This window comes from Thalassophryne amazonica, chromosome 1 (genome assembly GCF_902500255.1).
Source record: "Thalassophryne amazonica chromosome 1, fThaAma1.1, whole genome shotgun sequence".
Classification (NCBI taxonomy): Eukaryota; Metazoa; Chordata; class Actinopteri; order Batrachoidiformes; family Batrachoididae; genus Thalassophryne; species Thalassophryne amazonica.
This window is the reverse complement of record NC_047103.1, coordinates 147,955,357-147,977,025: the sequence shown is the minus strand read 5'-3', so window position 1 is coordinate 147,977,025 and position 21,669 is coordinate 147,955,357. Positions and strand designations below refer to the sequence as shown.

Here is a 21,669-nt window from a genome sequence, read left to right as displayed (position 1 = left end):
CACTCGGGACCATAGCTAGTTGGACAGTGACACAATTTTTGTGGGATTTTTTTGCTTCTGTGCACCACCACAATGGGAGTTCAGCAGAAATAATCAAGCTGTGTTTGTTGTACACTTTTTACTGTAATTCAAGTGATTTAACAAAAATATTGCATTAGCCATTTTGGAAACAAAACCAAAAACTTGAGTTTTGGAGAACTGCCTCCTAACGTATTTATAATTCTGTACCATATTGTTTGTATGTCTTAATAATAAGTGTCAAGTAATGACGTCCAAATTATGTTTAACGACCTGCCAATGTTCATGTATCCATCACCTGAGTTGTCAAAAGAAAACTAGCTGTAAAAGTGATTTGTATTAACAGTTAGGTTTAATATGGCCTCAAAAATGTTGTCTATAAAAATGGCTGTAATTCCTAAATGTTTTATGTGATGTCTTTAATAACTGGTTGAATTGAAGCTAAATGTTTAGACTACAAGCACATCTTGACTTTTTCATTTTGTCACCATTGTGGTAGTTTAGCAGTTAAGCCCATATATAGAAGGTATTGTGCATTTTGTGATTTTTTTAAAAACACCAAATTTTTAGGTGTATTAGTATATGGCATTAAGTTTATTTTCAGCTGTGGATGTATCATGGAGCTGACCTGTAATGACCTACAGGGGTCAATGCATAATAATTATAGGGGACAAAATTGAAAAATGACCCTACACCTTTTAGGAATATTTATGATCAGACAAATAATTTGCTTTCCAAATTTGATTGGAGAACTTTTCAGTTTTGACCCCTGTGCAAGTAAGTCTTCATTGACCCCTGTAGGTCATTAGGAGCCAGCTCCAGGATACTTCATGTCTGAAAATAAACTTTGATTTAGAATGTGTGTGCCAAATTTCATGCCTTTGTCACAAATTTGCACAATTAATTTGCTTATCTGCTGCACTAGAGATGCAAAATTGCAAAAATTGTCACTGTCCAAATACTTACTGACCAGCCTCACTGCTTTGAATTGTAATGATTACTGATTATTTTAAACCATGTATGTGGCTAATGTTATAGTCCTCTTTCTATAAAGCAGGCATCTCAAACTTAAGTGAACTTGTTCTCTCATAAATACGCCATAGGGGGGAAAAGGGTTAATTAAAAATGTTTTAACTTCAAAGTGATTCAATTCTGTAATTAATGTGAAAAGTGGTGAACAAGGATGTGAAGCCTTGAGATGAATCTTAACCATAGCCAGCATTTTGAAACCCCTGGTTTAAATGTGGCTGTCTTGCAGGTCACATCTCAGATGGAGGCAGCCAGTCAGGCAGATGTGATCTTTGTTGCTGTGCACCCCGAACACTACTCCACGTTGGTAGATCTGAAACAGGCGCTAGCTGGAAAAACACTGGTGGACGTGAGCAACGGATTACGGCTCAACCGTGACGGGCCATCAAATGCGGAACAGCTGGCAGACTGGTTTCCGGAGAGCGTTGTGGTCAAAGGATTTAACACGATATCAGCCTGGACGCTCCAGGCTGGACCTCGCGATGGAAGCAGACAGGTAGGATACATCAACATCCGAGTAGGACAGTGCATGTTTGTTCCTGAGTTCATTTGCTGTTAACATCAGGGAAATCTGAACAAAAACAGCTGGTAGGAAAGTGGAAGAGAGAAAACTAGAGTAGGGATGCTCTTGAAATGGAATCTAGACTGTTTTCCCAACACCACTGAATTGATTTATGTCATCATTCCTCCAGGTATTTGTGTGCAGCAACAACAGCAAAGCAAAGAGTTTTGTTGTGCAACTGTGCCACACCATGGGCTTCATTCCTGTTGATATGGGCCTGCTCTCCTCCTCATTGGAGGTGGAGAACCTTCCGCTATATCTCTTTCCATCCTGGCGAGTCCCTATCCTTTGCACTGTGGTCCTGTTTCTTTTCTTCTACCTGTACAACTTTGTACATGAAGTCTTGCACCCCTATGTCATGACACAGAAGAACGTCTTCTACAAAATGCCCATCGAGGTCGTCAACGTCACTCTCCCTTGTGTAGCCCTTGTGATGCTCGGGCTCGTCTACGTGCCCGGTTTGTGCGCCGCTTACCTCCAGCTGTGGCAGGGCACGAAGTACAAACGCTTCCCAGCTTGGTTGGACCAGTGGTTGACCAGGAGAAAGCAATTAGGACTGTGCAGCTTCTTTTGTGCAGTGCTACACACCCTCTACAGTCTGTGCCTTCCCCTGCGGAAGTCGGCCCGCTTCAAACTACTCAACGCTGCTTTTAAACAGGTGAGACAATCAGATGATGGATGTGTGCTTGGTAGATCTTGTAATATTCTCCAGTTGAGTGCTATGTTACCTCTTTAAATTTCTTGGCTGATAATCATACCCATCTTCCATTTGGGGGCATCAGCATTGCATCCCACAGATGAATTAATTTATTTGGCACACACAGATCCAAGACAACAACAACAAAAAAAAAAACACACAAAGAAAGAAAGAAAATAATCCGACAATGCACCCATGCGCCCGAAAGGGTGTAAGCAGAAGTAAAAGCTTGTGAACACCTAGCGCTTTAACAAAAAAAAAATTATACATATACATATAGCCATGATAACTAATGCAAAGTATAAATTGAGCCCTGAACTAAAATTTCAAAAACACAAACATGCAAGCAGCAGTGTGCCAAAAAACAAAACAAAATCAAGAAACCTAATTTACACTCAACAAAAATATAAATGCAACACTTTTGATTTTGCTCCCATTTTGTATGAGATGAACTCAAAGATCTAAAACTTTTTCCACATACACAATATCACCGTTTCCCTCAAATATTGTTCACAAACCAGTCTAAATCTGTGATAGTGAGCACTTCTCCTTTGCTGAGATAATCCATCCCACCTCACAGGTGTGCCATATCAAGATGCTGATTAGACACCATGATTAGTGCACGTGTGCCTTAGACTGCCCACAATAAAAGGCCACTCTGAAAGGTGCAGTTTTATCACACAGCACAATGCCACAGATGTCGCAAGATTTGAGGGAGCATGCAATTGGCATGCTGACAGCAGGAATGTCAACCAGAGCTGTTGTTCGTGTATTGAATGTTCATTTCTCTACCATAAGCCGTCTCCAAAGGCGTTTCAGAGAATTTGGCAGTACATCCAACCAGCCTCACAACCGCAGACCACGTGTAACCACACCAGCCCAGGACCTCCACATCCAGCATGTTCACCTCCAAGATCGTCTGAGACCAGCCACTCAAACAGCTGCTGAAACAATCGGTTTGCATAACCAAAGAATTTCTGCACAAACTGTCAGAAACCATCTCAGGGAAGCTCATCTGCATGCTCGTCCTCATCGGGGTCTCGACCTGACCCCAGTTCGTCATCGTAACCGACTTGAGTGGGCAAATGCTCACATTCGCTGGCGTTTGGCACATTGGAGAGGTGTTCTCTTCACGGATGAATCCCGGTTCACACTGTTCAGGGCAGATGGCAGACAGCGTGTGTGACGTCGTGTGGGTGAGCGGTTTTCTGATGTCAATGTTGTGGATCGAGTGGCCATGGTGGCGGTGGGGTTATGGTATGGGCAGGCGTCTGTTATGGACGAAGAAGGTGCATTTTATTGATGGCATTTTGAATGCACAGAGATACCGTGATGAGATCCTGAGGCCTATTGTTGTGCCATACATCCAAGAACATCACCTCATGTTGCAGCAGGATAATGCAAGACCCCATGTTGCAAGGATCTGTACACAATTCTTGGAAGCTGAAAATGTCCCAGTTCTTGCATGGCCGGCATACTCACCAGACATGTCACCCATTGAGCATGTTTGGGATGCTCTGGACCGGCGTATACGACAGCGTGTACCAGTTCCTGCCAATATCCAGCAACTTCGCACAGCCATTGAAGAGGAGTGGACCAACATTCCACAGGCCACAATTGACAACCTGATCAACTCTATGCGAAGGAGATGTGTTGCACTGCATGAGGCAAATGGTGGTCACACCAGATACTGACTGGTATCCCCCTCCAATAAAACAAAACTGTACCTTTCAGAGTGGCCTTTTATTGTGGACAGTCTAAGGCACACCTGTGCACTAATCATGGTGTCTAATCAGCATCTTGATATGGCACACCTGTGAGGTGGGATGGATTATCTCAGCAAAGGAGAAGTGCTCACTATCACAGATTTAGACTGGTTTATGAACAATATTTGAGGGAAATGGTGATATTGTGTATGTGGAAAAAGTTTTAGATCTTTGAGTTCATCTCATACAAAATGGGAGCAAAACCAAATGTGTTGCGTTTATATTTTTGTTGAGTGTAACATACTATAGCAAGTAATCAAATAGTTTTTGTAAATGTAGATAAATATCGTGTCACATTCCTGCACACTGTAATGGACTCTGCAAATGGGAAGCAACTGCAGCAAAAGAGGTCAAATTTAAGGCAACTTTGAGTCACACCCATTCCAGGGAAGCAAATTTAAAAACACACACACATCCCCAGCAGTGACTTGTCAGATACATTTGAGCAGCAGAAATTAGCATCATCTATAGTTTCTCATATTTATTAATTTCACAGTACATGTGCACCAGCTCATCTGTATAATCTCAAGTGCTGCTGTCTCAACTTGTAGCTGTAGCTACATTCAGTGTGTAACTGACCTCTGTGAGGTAGGAATGCAGGTTCATGTTTGGAAAAAGTCTGTAGTTTTTTGTAGTTCCTCAGAGGAAGTATGAGAGAACAAAACCCAGAAAATGTGAGGATTCAGTGAATGGTCAAGTATGAACAGTTTGGGTCATTTACTTTGTTTTAAACTGAATTCATCAGAGAAATATGATTTAAAGTTAACATATGTTATGGCATTCCAATAGAGTGTGAATACAATTTTTAATCTTAAAGGACCTTTCACATCATGTTTGCAAATGTGGCATGCATCGCTTTAAAATCCATTATTATCAATGAGAAGCGCTGAGCAAATGAACACAAAACTAAGCTTGTGTGACTCCGTCGGGATTGTGCACCGCTGCTTCATGTCAACTCACCGTGATAAAAGTTCAGCTCAATCCAGCAGCTCAAACGGGTAGTCTATGCCTAGTAGTACAGCAGATAAATGTAAGAATCATTCACATTTGGTTACAAGCACCAAAATTTGACTGTGTATACCTTTTGGGACATACTGTAGAAAAATAACATTAGCCATTTGAATTTTCAATAGGGGGCCAAGTAGGGGTCAATTGAAGAATTGCACAGGGTCAAAATAAAAAAAATAAAAAAAATGTTCCAATCATATTGAAAGTGATACCACATTATGTATCTGATGACAATGATTCCAAAAAGGTATAGTTTGGACTATCTATAACTGAATGTTATGGGGTAAAATGGCAAGAATGGTGACAAAGGTCAGTTTCAGTTTGTACAGGGGTCAAAAGTTAAAGTTGCTGCAGTTTTGGTAAAATGTGATGCAAATTATTGATTGAACTAATAGGATTAACAAATGGAATAGTTCTGACTGTGTTGAATGTTTGGTCTCCAAAGTAAAGGTCAAACAATGTTGACGTCCATTGGATTTTATGACATGTGACATATGTTACCCCTTAACGTGATAACTACGTATGACACATGGCGCAAACTATTCCTTTTTAAAATCCTACTAACTCAACCAATAATTTGCATCATGTTTTACCACAATTGGGGCAACTTTTGACCCCTGTACAAACTGAAAGTGATCTTTGTCGCCATGCATGCTGTTTTACCCATAACTCCAGAACATTCAGTCACAGATAGTCCAAACTATACCTTTTTGGAATCTTTGTGATCAGACACATAATGTGGTATAGCTTTCAATTTGATTGGAACATTTTTTGACCCTACTTGGCCCCCTGAAACTGAAAATTCACATGGCTAACGTTATTTTTCTAAAATACGAGGTCTATTAGAAAAGTATCCGACCTTATTATTTTATAATATAATATATATATATATAATATAATATATTATATTATAATATTATTTATACATTTTTCTAATGGTTTCCAGCTGCCAGTCTCTAACAGTTTCTGAAAAAATTCTGATGGAAAAAAAAAAGCCCAAATCATTCCGCCATTTCCTGACAATGAAAATCCGCCGAGGGGGTGACCACTCCTCACTCAAAGCCTGCTCACAGGCGAATGAACGCAACCGACAGGCGTGGAAAAACTCACTCATGCACACGAGGGTTCAAGCTTGTCTGACGCAATCACAAATCCATATGGTTTTTGAAAAAAATAAGGTTGGCTACTTTTCTAATAGACCTTGTATGTACCAAAATATATACACAGTCAAACTTTGGTGCTTGTAACTGGATTTGAAGGATTCCTCTGTGAATATTCTGTTATCTGCTGCACTATAGTAAATGAAGGCAGGTATTGTCCTCATGCCAGTGCTGTTTGTATTTATGATTTTGTGCTTATTTGTTAAAATAAATGTCACATTTGAGTTTCATCATGAACATTCAAATTTGGCTTAATTCACTCAATGTCAAATTTAGTTGTCAACTAGTCTGATTAATGGTACCCGACTCGTTGACTTATGATTTTCATTAGTCATCCCAACCCTATTTTGCAGAGTATCACTGTAGGCTTCTTCCAAAGTTGAAGACAAAGGACTTTTCTTTGAAAAATAAGCAGTTCGATATTGTTGGACTCATCTGACAGGTGAAGGACAAGGTGGAGAACTCGTGGATTGACGAGGAGGTTTGGAGGATGGAGCTGTACGTATCTGTGGGCATCATGGCCCTCGGGCTGCTCTCTCTGCTGGCTGTCACCTCACTGCCATCAGTAGCCAACAACATCAACTGGAGAGAATTCAGCTTTGTACAGGTACGAGATGATAGATTAAAAAAAAAAATGTTAGAAAAATGATATGGGATACTGTATCAAGATAGGCAAAAACAAAAAATCAGCAAAAACAAATCTGACCCTGCTTAATGATGTATTTCTTGAAGCTACAGTGTGTGTGTGTGTGTGTGATTTGGTGTCACGTAGTGGTGATGTTGCAAATTGCATTATGCTGTTGCCGGTCTGATTTTTTTTTTTTTTTTTCTTCTTCTTACTTCCATCAACACAGCAAAATGTGAAAAGTGGAGTATGTATGTCCCTTTTGGGTTACTGTAACTATTACTGTACTGTAAATTGATGCATATTCACGTGCATGTCACACACTGTACATGCTCAGCTGGGGTTGCAGTCCCCCAATACACTGTTTGTGCTCCTGCAAGCTGCCTTATATTTTTATCATTATCAGGAGTGCTGTGACTCAGTAAACACTCATCTCACCTGCTCCACTTCCCCATCATCGTGTCTGTTTTTCCAGACTTGAAGTCTGAGCTGCTGGAACTGCCATCCCCCATTCTTATTTCTTTCCTTGAAATGAATTCAGTGGCCATGAGATTAGTCACGTGTTTGTCCCGATCTGTGTGCTTGTTTATACCCATATGTTGAAGCATCATGCTTCTCTTCCTTGTCAAATATGTGCTGGGCATGCTGCATGGCATAATTCCACTTAGACCCATTTGAAGTACCTGAAGCTAACTGTAGCGCTTAGGCTAGGTCCAAACGTTTTGCAACGTTTACAATCACTGTGTGTGTCTCAGGAAAGGGGTTGGGTGTGGGTGGGAAGGTGGAATGGAATCACTGATTACATTTCAGGAACAAGTTTGAAAATGAGAACTTTTTTTATTAACAGTTGTGGAAACTACAGCGTTGTTTTTGCTAGTTAATGATGTTCGCTTTATGCTGTCAGAGCTACCCAGCTTCACCCCAGTGAAGAATAATAAGCCAGTATGTGGACATCTCGCTGGCTAATTTTGCAGAACCTCAGGATAAACAAAGTTCTTAGTTTTCATCACAGCAGAGTACATGGACTTAATGGATTTCCTCCTCTCGAGCAACCAACCTGTAACATGGGACTAAACCTGTGGGCCATGGCTGATTCACGGGTTCAGTCCCACAACCTTGAACCTTTGATCATGTGGCTTTTGATGAACATTGCAAAAATCATCAAGAACTGTAATGTTAAACTTAAAGGGCAGCCTGGTGGTAGAGGGTGCTAACCCTGTTTTTTTTTTTTGTTTTTTTTTCCCTCTGCTGCCTTTTACCACCATGTACTTTGATCCCCCGAACCTGTAGTTGCCAAGTTTTAAGTGTTTTCATAGAAACAATTTAAGTATACTGTTGGAATCAGGGCATCAACATGGTGGTTTAGATTATTAATAAACTATAGCACTCACAGAGTGGGTACCCCTGCAGGGAAAACATAACTCTGGAACTACAGGGTGCAGAAAAAAAAACTTTAAATCACACCGTTGGAATCCAGTACATCAACATGGTTATTCTTTGTCTATAACCCACTTACTGTGGGGGGGGGGGGGGGGGGGGGCTGTTGCCTATCCCAGTAGTCATAAGGTGTGAGGCCAGGTACACCCTGGACAGGATGCCTGTGTATCGCAGGGCCACGTGTGTGGTGTGTGTGTGGTGTGTGTGTGTGTGTGTGTGTGTGGTGTGTGTGTGTGTGTGTGTGTGTTGTGTGTGTGATATATATAAACGCAACACTTTTGGTTTTGCTCCCATTTTGTATGAGATGAACTCAAAGATCTAAAACTTTTTCCACATACACAATATCACCATTTCCCTCAAATATTGTTCACAAACCAGTCGAAATCTGTGATAGTGAGCACTTCTCCTTTGCTGAGATAATCCATCCCACCTCACAGGTGTGCCATACCAAGATGCTGATTAGACACCATGATTAGTGCACAGGTGTGCCTTAGACTGCCCACAATAAAAGGCCACTTTTTGTTGAGTGTGTGTGTGTGTGTATATATATATATATATATACACAAGATACTGATAAACTTTTTTTTGTGCAAATATTTGCTCATTTTGCATGTTAGACAACTAATCATTCTTTGGTCCTGGTACAAACCTGCTTAAATGGGCTCACAGATGCTGAACTTGGCTTGGCTATTGAAAATTGGTATCAAGTGAGGAGTTTTTTTGATACTTGATGGATGGATGGATGGATGGATACGAAAATTTGTTTATTCATTGTAAACTAAGCCAGGCTTTTATGTAAGACAGATTATTCATTCATTCATCTTCTTACTGCTTAGTCCAATTAATTTAATTTAATTAGCTTATAATGCACCAAATCACAGCAAAAGCCGTCTCCAGGCGCCTTACATAAAACAAGTCAACATAAAATTGAATAAATAATTAGAAATGAATAAAAAAAAATTCAAATACATAAATAAAACAGAAGTAAAAGATAAACAAAAAATAAAAACTATCCATAAGAAAGAGAATAAAAATAGGTTTTGAGTGTTGACTTAAAAATGTCCACGGACTCAGACTGCCTCACGGTCGCAGGAAGACAATTAAGGGTTGCAGGGGGCTGGAGCCTATCCCAGCAGTCATAGAGTGCGAGGCGGGGTACACCCAGGACAGGACGCCAGTCTGTCGCAGGGCCACAAATAGACACACAACACAGACACACCCACACACACACCTACGGACAATTTTAAAGATTCCAATCCACCTAACCCCGCATGTCTTTGGATGTGGGAGGAAAACGGAGCACCCGGAGGAAACCCACGCAAACACGGGGAGAACATGCAAACTCCACACAGAAAGGCCACGGGAATTGAACCCACGACCTTCGTGCTGTGAGGCAACAGTGCTAACCACTAAGCCACGTGCTGCCAAAAGACAGATTATGAAAATCATTATTTGCTGTTTGAACTTAAACTGTTCAAATAGTTCACAGGTACTTTGTGTATGTGTGCAGGATTTTGTGTATGTGTGCAGGATGCTTTTGAATTTTTTGAAGGGAAGGTTGTTTGTTGCTGGTTGTTTTACTGTGATGTCCTCCTGTCCCGTTGTATGGTTTCTGTTCATTTTCAGTCAGTAAAAATACTTGTGTAAAAGTGAATAGCGGTTCATTTAAATAGTTCGCAAGCACGGGGATAAGAAGTTGTCATAATTAACGTCCACTGGTCCCAGCTGCTCTGTTGCCTAGAAGAGAAGAGACTATTTATAACTCCTGGCCCTGACCCAGATCACCTCTAGGATGTTTATGTAATTAGAGGGCCCTGTAGTTATATGACATCCACATGCACAGAATGCACCAGTGTGGTTCATTCAGGTCACGAGTCAGGCCAGTGTGCCTCCTCGGGGTCTTCAGTAGCCTGTAACACTGAGAGCTAATGAGCACTGAGCTGGACTGGCCGAAGTGCCATCATCTCAAGAAGAGTCACTTAAATGGAAAATTAAATTCCTGCAAAAAAAAAACAAAAAAAAAACAAACATTTTTAGAGTTTGCATGACTATTACTTTTGGTTATATTAATATTTTGTTGAACACGTTCACTGTTTAGCTGTAGATGTGAGGGTATGCAGGTCACAAAGAAGCTATGAAAGTCCATAGCACTTCTCAAGCTGTATCAGATTGGATGGGGAGCATTGGTGCACAGCCATTTTCAGATCTCTCCAAAGATGTTCAGTCAAATTCAGGTTTGGGCTTTGGCTGGGCCACTCAAGGACATTCACAGAGTTGTTCTGAAGCCATCATTCAGTTTAGACAGGTGGCCAGCTCTAGGAAGAGTCCGGCTGGATCCAAATTTCTTGATGATGGAGGCCACTGTGCTCATTGGGACCTTCAAAGCAGCAAAAATGTTTCTGTACCCTTCCCCAGATTTGTGCCACAAGACAATTCTGTCAGAGGTCTACAGACAATTCCTTTGACTTCATGCTTGGTTTGTACTCTGACATGCACTGTTAGCTGTGGGACTTTATATGTAGACAGGTGTCTTTTCAAATCATGTCCAATCAACTGAATTTACTCCAGGTGAACTCCAATTAAGCTGTAGAAACATCTCAAGGATGATCAGTGGAAACATGATGCACCTGAGCTCAATTTTGAGCCTCATAGTAAAGGCTGTGAATACTTACAGTAGTGTTCAGAATAATAGTAGTGCTATGTGACTAAAAGGATTAATCCAGGTTTTGAGTATATTTCTTATTGTTACATGGGAAACAAGGTACCAGTAGATTCAGTAGATTCTCACAAATCCAACAAGACCAAGCATTCATGATATGCACACTCTTAAGGCTATGAAATTGGGCTATTAGTAAAAAAAAAAAAAAGTAGAAAAGGGGGTGTTCACAATAATAGTAGCATCTGCTGTTGACGCTACAAACTCAAACTATTATGATTTTGCTCATTTACTAGTGTGCTTGGGGTCATTGTCTTGTTGAAACACCCATTTGAAGGGCATGTCCTCTTCAGCATTAGGCAACATGACCTCTTCAAGTATTTTGACATATCCAAACTGATCCATGATACCTGGTATGTGATATATAGGCCCAACACTATAGTAGGAGAAACATGCCCATATCATGATTCTTGCACCACCATGCTTCACTGTGAACTGTGGCTTGAATTCAGAGTTTGGGGGTCGTCTCACAAACTGTCTGCGGCCCTTGGACCCAAAAAGAACAATTTTACTCTCATCAGTCCACAAAATATTCCTCCATTTCTCTTTAGGCCAGTTGATGTGTTCTTTGGCAGATTGTAACCTCTTCTGCATGTCTTTTATTTAACAGAGGGACTTTGCGGGGGATTCTTGCAAATAAATTAGCTTCACACAGGCGTCTTCTAACTGTCACAGCACTTACAGGTAACTCCAGATTGTCTTTGATCAATGGGTGAGCCTTTGCCATTCTGGTTATTCTTCTATCCATTTTGATGGTTGTTTTCCGTTTTCTTCCACGCGTCTGTTTTTTTTTTTTTTGGTCCATTTTAAAGCATTGGAGATCATTGTAGATGAACAGCCTATAATTTTTTTGCACCTGCGTATTTTTCCCCTCTCCAATCAACTTTTTAATCAAACTACGCTGTTCTTCTGAACAATGTCTTGAACGTCCCATTTTCCTTAGGCTTTCAAAGAGAAAAGCATGTTCAACAGGTGCTGGCTTCATCCTTAAATAGGGGACACCTGATTCACACCAGTTTGTTCCACAAAATTGACGAACTCACTGACTGAATGCCACACTATTATTACTGTGAACAACCCCTTTTCTACTTTTTTTTTTTTTTTAACTAATAGCCCAATTCATAGCCTTAAGAGTGTGCATATCATGAATGCTTGGTCTTGTTGGATTGTGAGAATCTACTGAATCTACTGGTACCTTGTTTCCCATGTAACAATAAGAAATATACTCAAAACCTGGATTAATCTTTTTAGTCACATAGCACTACTATTATTCTGAACACTACTGTATGTATATGTGATTGCATAGTTTTTTTCTTTTTAATATATTTGCAAATGTCTCAAGCTTTTTTTTTTGTTTGTTTTTTTTTTTCTTTTCACATTGTCATTATGGGATATTTTGTGTAGAATTTTGAGGGGGAAAAAATTAATTTCATCCATTTGGAATGAAGCTGTAACATGACAAAATGTGGACAAAGTGAAGTGCTGTGAATACTTACTGGATGCACAGTAATTCAACTTTTTTCATATTTTCTATTGTAAGAGCCACAACGTGAGCCATTTAAAGTTAAATATGATGGGAATTTGGTATTTTATTATTTTGTTATTTTATGTTTGATGTTATGCATCACTCAGATGGTTAAAAGGTTCAAAGCACGTTAGTCGTGGATGGACTTGGAAATGCTTCCATCTTCAAAATATACATACACTGATGAAAATAATTATTTGAACACCCTGCGATTTTACAAGTTCTCCCACTTAGAAATCATGGAGGGGTCTGAAATTTTCATCTTAGGTACATGTCCACTGTGAGACATAATCTAAAAAAAATCCGGAAATCACAATGTATGTGTGTTTTTTTTTTATGTTTTTTTTTATATATAATTTATTTGTATGTTACTGCTGCAAATAAGTATTTGAACACCTGTGAAAATCAATGTTAATATTTGGTACAGTAGCCTTTGTTTGCAATTAAAGAGGTTTCCTGTAGTTTTTCACCAGGTTTTCACACACTGCAGCAGGGGTCCACTCCCCCATACAGATCTTCTCCAGATCTTTCAGGTTTGGAGTTTCAGCTCCCTCCAAAGATTTTCTATTGAGTTCAGGTCTGGAGACTGGCTAGGCCACTCCAGGACCTTGAAATGCTTTTTATGGAGCTCCTCCTTAGTTGCCCTGGCTGTGTGTTTGGGGTCATTGTCATGCTAGAAGACCCAGCCATGACCCATCTTCACTGCTCTTACTGAGGGAAGGAGGTTGTTTGCCAAAATCTCACAATACATGACCCCATCCATCCTCCCTTCAATATGGTGCAGTCGTCCTGTCCCCTTTGCAGAAGAGTACCCCCAGAGTATGATGTTTCCACCCCCATGCTTCACGGTTGGGATGGTTTTCTTGGGGTTCTCATCCTCTAAACATGGTAAGTGGAATTGATTCCAAAAAGCTCTATTCTGGTCTCATCTGACCACATGACCTTCTCCCATGCCTCATCTGGATCATCCAGATGGTCACTGGTGAACTTCAAACGGGCGTGGACATGTGCTGGCTTGAGCAGGGGGACCTTGCTGCCCTGCAGGATTTTAAACCATGACAGCATCATGTGTTACTCATGTAATCTTTGTGACTGTGGTCCCAGCTCTCTTCGGGTCATTGACCAGGTCCTCCTGTGTAGTTCTGAGCTTTCTCAGAGTCATCCTTACCCCATAAAGTGAGATCTTGCATGGAATCCCAGACCGAGGGAGATTGACAGTCATCTTGTGTTTCTTCCACTTTCTAATAAATAATCAGAACAGTTGTTGTTTTCTACCAAGCTGCTTGTCTGTTGTCCGGTAGTTCATCCCAGCCTTGTGCAGGTCTGCAGTTTTGTCCCTGGTGTCCTTAGACAGCTCTTAGGTCTTGGCTATGGTGGACAGGTTGGAGTGTGATTGTGTGTGTGAACAGGTGTCTTTTATACAGGTAACAAGTTCAAACAGGTGCAGTTAATACAGTTAAAGAGTGCAGAATAAGAGGGCTTCTTAAAGAAAAATTAACAGGTCTGTGTGAGCCAGAATTCTTGCTGGTTGGTAGTATGTTACTGCTGCAAATAATTATTTGAACACCTAATAAATAAATAAAAAAATCAGACATTGTAATTTCCGGATTTTTTTTTTTTTTTTTTTTTTTTTTTTTTTATAAGATTGTCTCTCACAGTGGACATGCACTGATGAAAATTTCAGACCCCTCCATGATTTCTAAGTGGGAGAACTTGCAAAATCGTAGGGTGTTCAAATACTTACTTTCCTCACAGTATCTAGTGAGGCACAGAGCTGCATCATCGGGTGCAGGTGATTTTCTCTACCATGTGATTAGTGTAAATGTCAACATTTGTTTTTGAATTTAATCACATCTCTTGCCCTTCTCATTGGGTGGCTATGCCAAACAGCCTTCAATATTTTCTCTCTTTCGCTTTCTTTTCTTTTCTTCTTTCTTTTGCTGTGTACAGATTTAACATCATCATAAGCAGCGTCATTCAGCGAACATTCCATTCATGACATCTTACACCAACTCACATAAAACAACTTTTGTAATTAGCTCGGTGGTGTCATGCTGCTGCTTGTGGTAGGAAGGTGGAGTGAATGTATACAAATGTGGATTTGCAAATGTTTAGGTTAGTCTTTAGGAGGAAAAAATAAGTTCAGTGGGAGCTTTTCAATGCGTTCTTTTAAAAATTACAGTCAGTGACGAGGGCCACGCTGAACGATGAATGATTCCATGACATCATTGATCTTCCATCTATTTCTTGTTAATGGCCTTATCGGCAGTTATAAATGATGATACCAATTTATCTGCAAGTACCTCATAACGGCCAATAAATCAGCAAACCGATGTAATTGTTTGGGCTCTATTCTCAACACGGTGACCTCCATGTGGGAGGCCCACTCCCATGTAGATATAAAGGGCTCATTCTAAGCTTATTAAAACAGTCATTGTTGCAGGTAATACAGGAAAACTTGCATATAATGGATTCAGGTGGACCAGTGAATTTTGTCCATTACAATTGAAATCTGTTATCTGTCTAAAATGGACAAAATCTGCTGTAGTCAAGGATTCAAGGACTCAAACGTTTGTCATATGCACATAGGAACATGTTCCCTGCACAATGAAACGTGTTTACTGCATTTTTACCCATCCTAATTGCCAGTTAGGAGCAAAGGTCGCCTTTTTTGGCGCCTGGGGACCCAGCTCCAGATGTATAGCCCTGCCCTAGGTCACGAGCAGGGCTGAGCAAACCTTGACCGGCCTCATGACACACTTAACAAACAACAACACACGTAAGCCGGTCCGGTACATGAACACATATAAAAGCACACACAAGGAAAGACTTGGGAAAAGAAAAACCTCCATTGCTGCTGCGTTGAACTCCCGCAGCACCACTGGAGAGCAAAAAAAAAAAAACCATAGCACAGAAAAACAGTCATTACAAAAACAAAAAACAATCACGACAGCCGAGACTTGGATGTGTCCAGACAGACTTTTTTTTTTTTTTTTTTTTAAGTCCGCTGCGGAGTGGTACTTTAAAATCCTGAAGCCTGATTTATGCTTCTGTAACTGTGTAAGTAACTCCATGGCCATGCAATGACGTCGACATACGTGTGACCCTTTTAAAGTTCTCCATCGCATCTTTGTGCAATTTGTCGCAGGAACAGCAGCTTTTCTGGATTAATTTGTCCGTCAACGAGCTCCACTTCTTTATACAATCATCAACCTCCAAACCAACAATACGAGGTCTGTTAGAAAAGTATCCAACCTTATTATTTTTTTCAAAAACCATATGGATTTGAATCACGTGTGATTGCGTCAGACAAGCTTGAACCCTTGTGCGCATGCGTGAGTTTTTTCATGCCTGTCGGTTGCGTCATTCGCCTGTGAGCAGGCTTTGAGTGAGGTGTGGTCCACCCCTCTCGTCTATTTTTTATTGCGAATAAATGTCTGAAGGATTTGGAGCTTTTCTGCATCAATTTTTTTTCCAGAAACTGTGAGAGACCTCCAGGTGGACACCGTTCGACAAATTAATATGGCTTTCAGGGACGATTTTATGGGGATTAAACAGATTACAGGGTGTTACTGCCGCTTTAAGGACAGCCCACAACTGCTGAGAGCGCAGCGCGCTCCCAGCCCCCATCGACAGGCTCAGACCCCGCTGGAACAACCAGATCATTTCCAGCGTGAAGGCTTTGTTGATCCGGGACTTCGTCTGACTTTCACAAAAAGGCAGAAGATGTGGACATCAGCACTTTTTCCGGCACATTCCATCGTTACAGGAGTTTTTTTCATGGAAAGAAAAGCGGAGGGACGCGCCACGGCTCCGTTCATTATGCGGGACAAAACCACCTCGGTGTTGGTCTCACAAGACGGTTTTCAGGTGGATTTCAGACGGATTCCGTTTGCTTTCCAGTCGTGTGAATATTCGATTGTGATTGTGCATGAGCTGGACATGCGAGAACATGTCCCGTGAGGCTTCATCACGGCGTTGCTTTGCGCCGAGCGGCTGCACCGCGACGCGCGGTGGAGCAGCTTCTCTTTCCATGACAAAAACTCCTGTAACAGTGAAATGTGCCGTTCATTTTTAAACTGGACGCTGTCTTGATCCAGTATGTCATCTGACTAGCACAGGAATTGTGAAAAGACGTGGACATCAGCATTTTTCCGGCACATTAAGACAGACGTGCGGAGGAGTTCCGCGTGTCACAGTGCAGCCGCTCGGCGCAAAGCAACGCTGTGATGAAGCCTCACGGGACATGTTCTGGCATGTTCAGCTCATGCACAATCACAATCGGATATTCACACGACTGGAAAGCAACCGGAATCCGTCTGAAATCCACCTGAAAGCCGTCCTGAGAGACCAACACCGAGGTGGTTTTGTCCCGCGTAATGAACGGCTCCGTGGCGCATCCCTCCGCTTTTCTTTCCATGAAAAAAACTCCTGTAACGGTGGAATGTGCCGGAAAAAGTGCTGATGTCCACATCTTCTGCCTTTTTGTGAAAGTCAGACAAGGTCCCGGATCAACAAAGTCTTCACGTTGGAAATGATCTGGTTGTTCCAGCGGGGTGTCAGCCTGTCAATGGGGCTGGCAGCGCGCCGCGCTCTCAGCAGTTGTGGGCCGTCCTTAAAGCGGCAGTAACACCCCGTAATCTGTTTAATCCCCATAAAATCGTCCCTGAAAGCCATATTCATTTTTCGAACGGTGTCCACCTGGAGGTCTCTCACAGTTTCTGGAAAAAAACTTGATGCAGCAAAGCTCCAAATCGTTCAGAGATTTATTGCAATAAAAAATAGACGAGAGGGCTGCACCACACCTCACTCAAAGCCTGCTCACAGGCGAATGATGCAACCGACAGGCGTGAAAAAACTCACGCATGCGCACGAGGGTTCAAGCTTGTCTGACGCAATCACACGTGATTCAAATCCATATGGTTTTTGAAAAAAAATTAAAAGGTCGGATACTTTTCTAACAGACCTAGTACGTTACGTACAATTTTCCTCCATGAACTGTGGGTCATTTGAGCATCTTTTTCAGACTCTGTGTTGTAAAGTTGTTCATATTTGTGGACTTTTCTGCCAAACATATTTGATCCATGATTGAAATGTAATTGGGCAGCCACAGTGCAACAACTTTTAAAATATGATGGGAGAGGAAGGAGTGAAAATGTAAAAGTGACATATCACAGCCGCCTGTGATTTGTGACAAATCACAGTCTGTTGTTTAGCAGGTGTATGTCAGGCTCCGGGGAGGGTTCGCAGCCACGCAGAGGGCTGTGATCTAAACCGGTTTGGTTTGTCACACCCAGGGATATGTTTGTAACTTAACACCATATTACAGTGCAGGCAACAAACAGCATTTTGTAAATAATCACCGGACTTGAATTACACCCTGCTTTGTTTAAGTTTGAAAAAAATAATGGCCATCATCAGGTCTTTTAATCACGGAAATACAGTACCCACTTTCCTGGAATTGACAAGTGTCAGTGCTGATCATTTCGTATCTCTGTTCCTGGGCACGTCCAGACTGTTATGTCCTATATATGTGAAGGGCTTTTAATGGAAATGCATTGCGATCGGACCGGACGTTTTGTCCGATGTGAGGAAAAAAATCCATAATATACGGTGTTTGTTACATGGAAAACCATACAAAAGCATTGGGACTTTTGCACTTGTCCAGTGCATGCGAATGTTCAGTTTATATGATGACTGTTTAGGCGACTTTTGCTACATACACTAATGAACAGATGGTTATGAATACTGTATTCCATTTTTGCTTATAAACACCCTGAAATCCTACACACTGCAGCTTTAAAAGAATGTCCCTTTTTTCTAAAGTGTATTAAAATGCAGATACATTTACACGAGGAGGCACTGTTGCAGACTGCAACCCTGCCAGTAATTTGGTCAATTAAATTAGATTATTTACTGAAGTGCGTCTTTTACCTTCTGAAACTGTATTTGAAAGGAAAAATGGGCCGTGTTGCGGGAGCGAGCCACACTACCACTTTTGGTTTGAAATGCTAGTAATTTAGAGTATGTCAACCTGCTGTTATTTTTTTCTTGTTTGGTTATCGTAGGGATATGAAAATGAGCCAGATGTTGATGATTAAGGAACTTATGGCTGCTAGTGGATAATAGTCAATCCTCTTAAAAATCAATCCTGTGTTTAGTTACAGTGGTTCTGCAAAGGCTTTTGGAGAAATGTGACCATGCTGAAATTGGAACTTTTCTGAGATACCCCTTTTAGATCTTTTTAGCTAAAATTGGTGAAAATCAATTAAATATTGTGCATTATCTTGCACAAAACACGTGAACGATGGACACAAGATCCCTCCTGTGGCTTTATGCCTGGCGGGGGATAAACATGATGTTTCAGTGGACAGAAATGTTGTCAGCCAGTGTTTGTCTCCCCTCCTACAGGCCACACTGGGTTACTGCGCCTTGTCCATGGCCACGTTCCACACACTGCTGTTCGGGTGGGACCGCGCCTTTAATTCTGCCCAGTACCACTTCCACCTGCCGCCCACTTTTGTCCTGGCCTTGCTCCTCCCATTGGTGGTTCTGATGGGCCGCCTGGTTCTTCTCTTACCCTGCATGTCCCGACGCCTCAGGCAGATCCGCCGTGGCTGGGAGAAAAGTCGCCACGTCCACTTCACCCTGCTAGCTGACGAGACACGAGAGGACGTCAGCAATGTGTGAGACGCGTGCTGATGGTGTGAACAGTACAGTTTGAACAAAAGTGTAGATGTCCTGTGTTTTTCTTTTATTTTTGCACTATTAATGTATGATGGCAGTTTTTCTGTGTAAAATATTTATTGTTACTTTTCACCTGTCAAGCCAGAGCTAAAGCAGCCATTAACGGATAGATTTATTTTTATAAGCTACTGTTACAATAATTACTGTCACATTTCCTACAAAGTCTACACACACGTCATGATGTACATTTGGTCAAAACAGTGATGTAACAGTTTATGTGGGTGTTATCTGCACGTTTCTCTGCTGCCATTATCTCAACCGACGGAAGAGGGTGGAGCTTGTGTGATCATCTGTCAATATGAAATAACTCTGAAATCACTTTTTTTTTCTCTTAAAAAAAAAAATACAAAGGAAGAGCCAAGTTAAAAATTCTTATGCAAACTTCTCTCATGAGCTTTTCTTTGAAACTTATTTTTTTGAAAATTTTTGAGCGCTTCTATGATGTCACAAACACCAACAGATGCCAGCTTGAAGCCGCTCCCTCTGTCAGTTGGGTGTTATCATGTGTAGATTATGACTTCTGTGAAATGATTTGTGTAAAGGATGAGCTGCGGTCACACCAGAGACTGACTACAGGGAACTTGAATATGTATAAGTAACAGTTGAGCTCTGAAGGCCTTTGATTGAGCCATTAAAAAAAATAATCCTATGATTTCTGGTTGTTAAAATGTGAGTGTTTTCTGTCTTAACGTGGTCTTTGGACAGTTGCAGATGGGTGATTCTTTAACTACGGGCACTATTGGCCTTGTAAATGTAATTTCCACCACACCATTGCCTTACAATATAAAGCGCCTTGGGGCAACTGTTTGTTGTGATTTGGCGCTATATACACTCAACAAAAATATAAATGCAACACTTTTGGTTTTGCTCCCATTTTGTATGAGATTAACTCAAAGATCTAAAACTTTTTCCACATACACAATATCACCATTTCCCTCAAATATTGTTCACAAACCAGTCTAAATCTGTGATAGTGAGCACTTCTCCTTTGCTGAGATAATCCATCCCACCTCACAGGTCTGCCATATCAAGATGCTGATTAGACACCATGATTAGTGCACAGGTGTGCCTTAGACTGCCCACAATAAAAGGCCACTCTGAAAGGTGCAGTTTTGTTTTATTGGGGGGGGGGGGGGGGGATACCAGTCAGTATCTGGTGTGACCACCATTTGCCTCATGCAGTGCAACACATCTCCTTCGCATAGAGTTGATCAAGTTGTCAATTGTGGCCTGTGGAATGTTGGTCCACTCCTCTTCAATGGCTGTGCGAAGTTGCGACAATGAACTGGAGTCAGGTCGAGACCCTGATGAGGACGACGAGCATGCAGATGAGCTTCCCTGAGACGGTTTCTGACAGTTTGTGCGGAAATTCTTTGGTTATGCAAACCGATTGTTTCAGCAGCTGTCCGAGTGGCTGGTCTCAGATGATCTTGGAGGTGAACATGCTGGATGTGGAGGTCCTGGGCTGGTGTGGTTACACGTGGTCTGTGGTTGTGAGGCTGGTTGGATGTACTGCCAAATTCTCTGAAACGCCTTTGGAGACGGCTTATGGTAGAGAAATGAACATTCAATACATGAGCAACAGCTCTGTTTGACATTCCTGCTGTCAGCATGCCAATTGCACGCTCCCTCAAATCTTGCGACAGCTGTGGCATTGTGCTGTGTGATAAAACTGCACCTTTCAGAGTGGCCTTTTATTGTGGACAGTCTAAGGCCCACCTGTGCACTAATCATGGTGTCTAATCAGCATCTTGATATGGCACACCTGTGAGGTGGAATGGATTATCTCAGCAAAGGAGAAGTGCTCACTATCACAGATTTAGACTGGTTTGTGAACAATATTTGAGGGAAATGGTGATATTGTGTATGTGGAGAAAGTGTTAGGTCTTTCAGTTCATCTCATACAAAATGGGAGCAAAACCAAAAGTGTTGCATTTATATTTTTGTTGAGTATACATGTGCTCTGATGTTACTGTTTATCTCCACTACCCACACAACCTTTCATACAAACTTTTTAAAGGGACATTATTGTTGTGGTGGAAATTACGGCAATAGTGTGGGACAACTACATTTCGTTTAAAAAATCACAACGGTTGTATGACATTGAATACCCAATTATGTTTTGATTATTTTACTGATATTTATTCAGAGAGATTTTAAAACATTAGAAAAAATGTTTGTTTGCTATTCATTTTTATCATTGAAGATCATAAGTCTGGGCGTGGGACAAGCACAAAACGGCAATATTTGCATATAATGATGCTGAAAAAAGGTGAAAAAGTCATCATAGACTACTAGGACAAATTTCTTAACACTTTCATTGTAAAGATAACTATAAAAGTGTGAAATTTCCCCTTTTTTCTTTTTTTTCATAAAATA

General features: G+C 41.2%; 1 protein-coding gene across 1 annotated transcript; it reads left to right on the top strand.

Annotated features, from left to right (window-relative positions):
- Positions 1-1,270: 1,270 nt before the first annotated feature.
- Positions 1,271-20,121, top strand: LOC117515184 (metalloreductase STEAP2-like). The gene is made up of 4 exons (XM_034175658.1): positions 1,271-1,543; positions 1,740-2,267; positions 6,683-6,847; positions 18,955-20,121. Exons 1-4 carry the CDS (start codon positions 1,289-1,291, stop codon positions 19,231-19,233), a joined length of 1,227 nt encoding a protein of 408 aa, XP_034031549.1. The 5' UTR covers positions 1,271-1,288; the 3' UTR covers positions 19,234-20,121.
- The last annotated feature ends 1,548 nt before the right edge of the window (positions 20,122-21,669 follow it).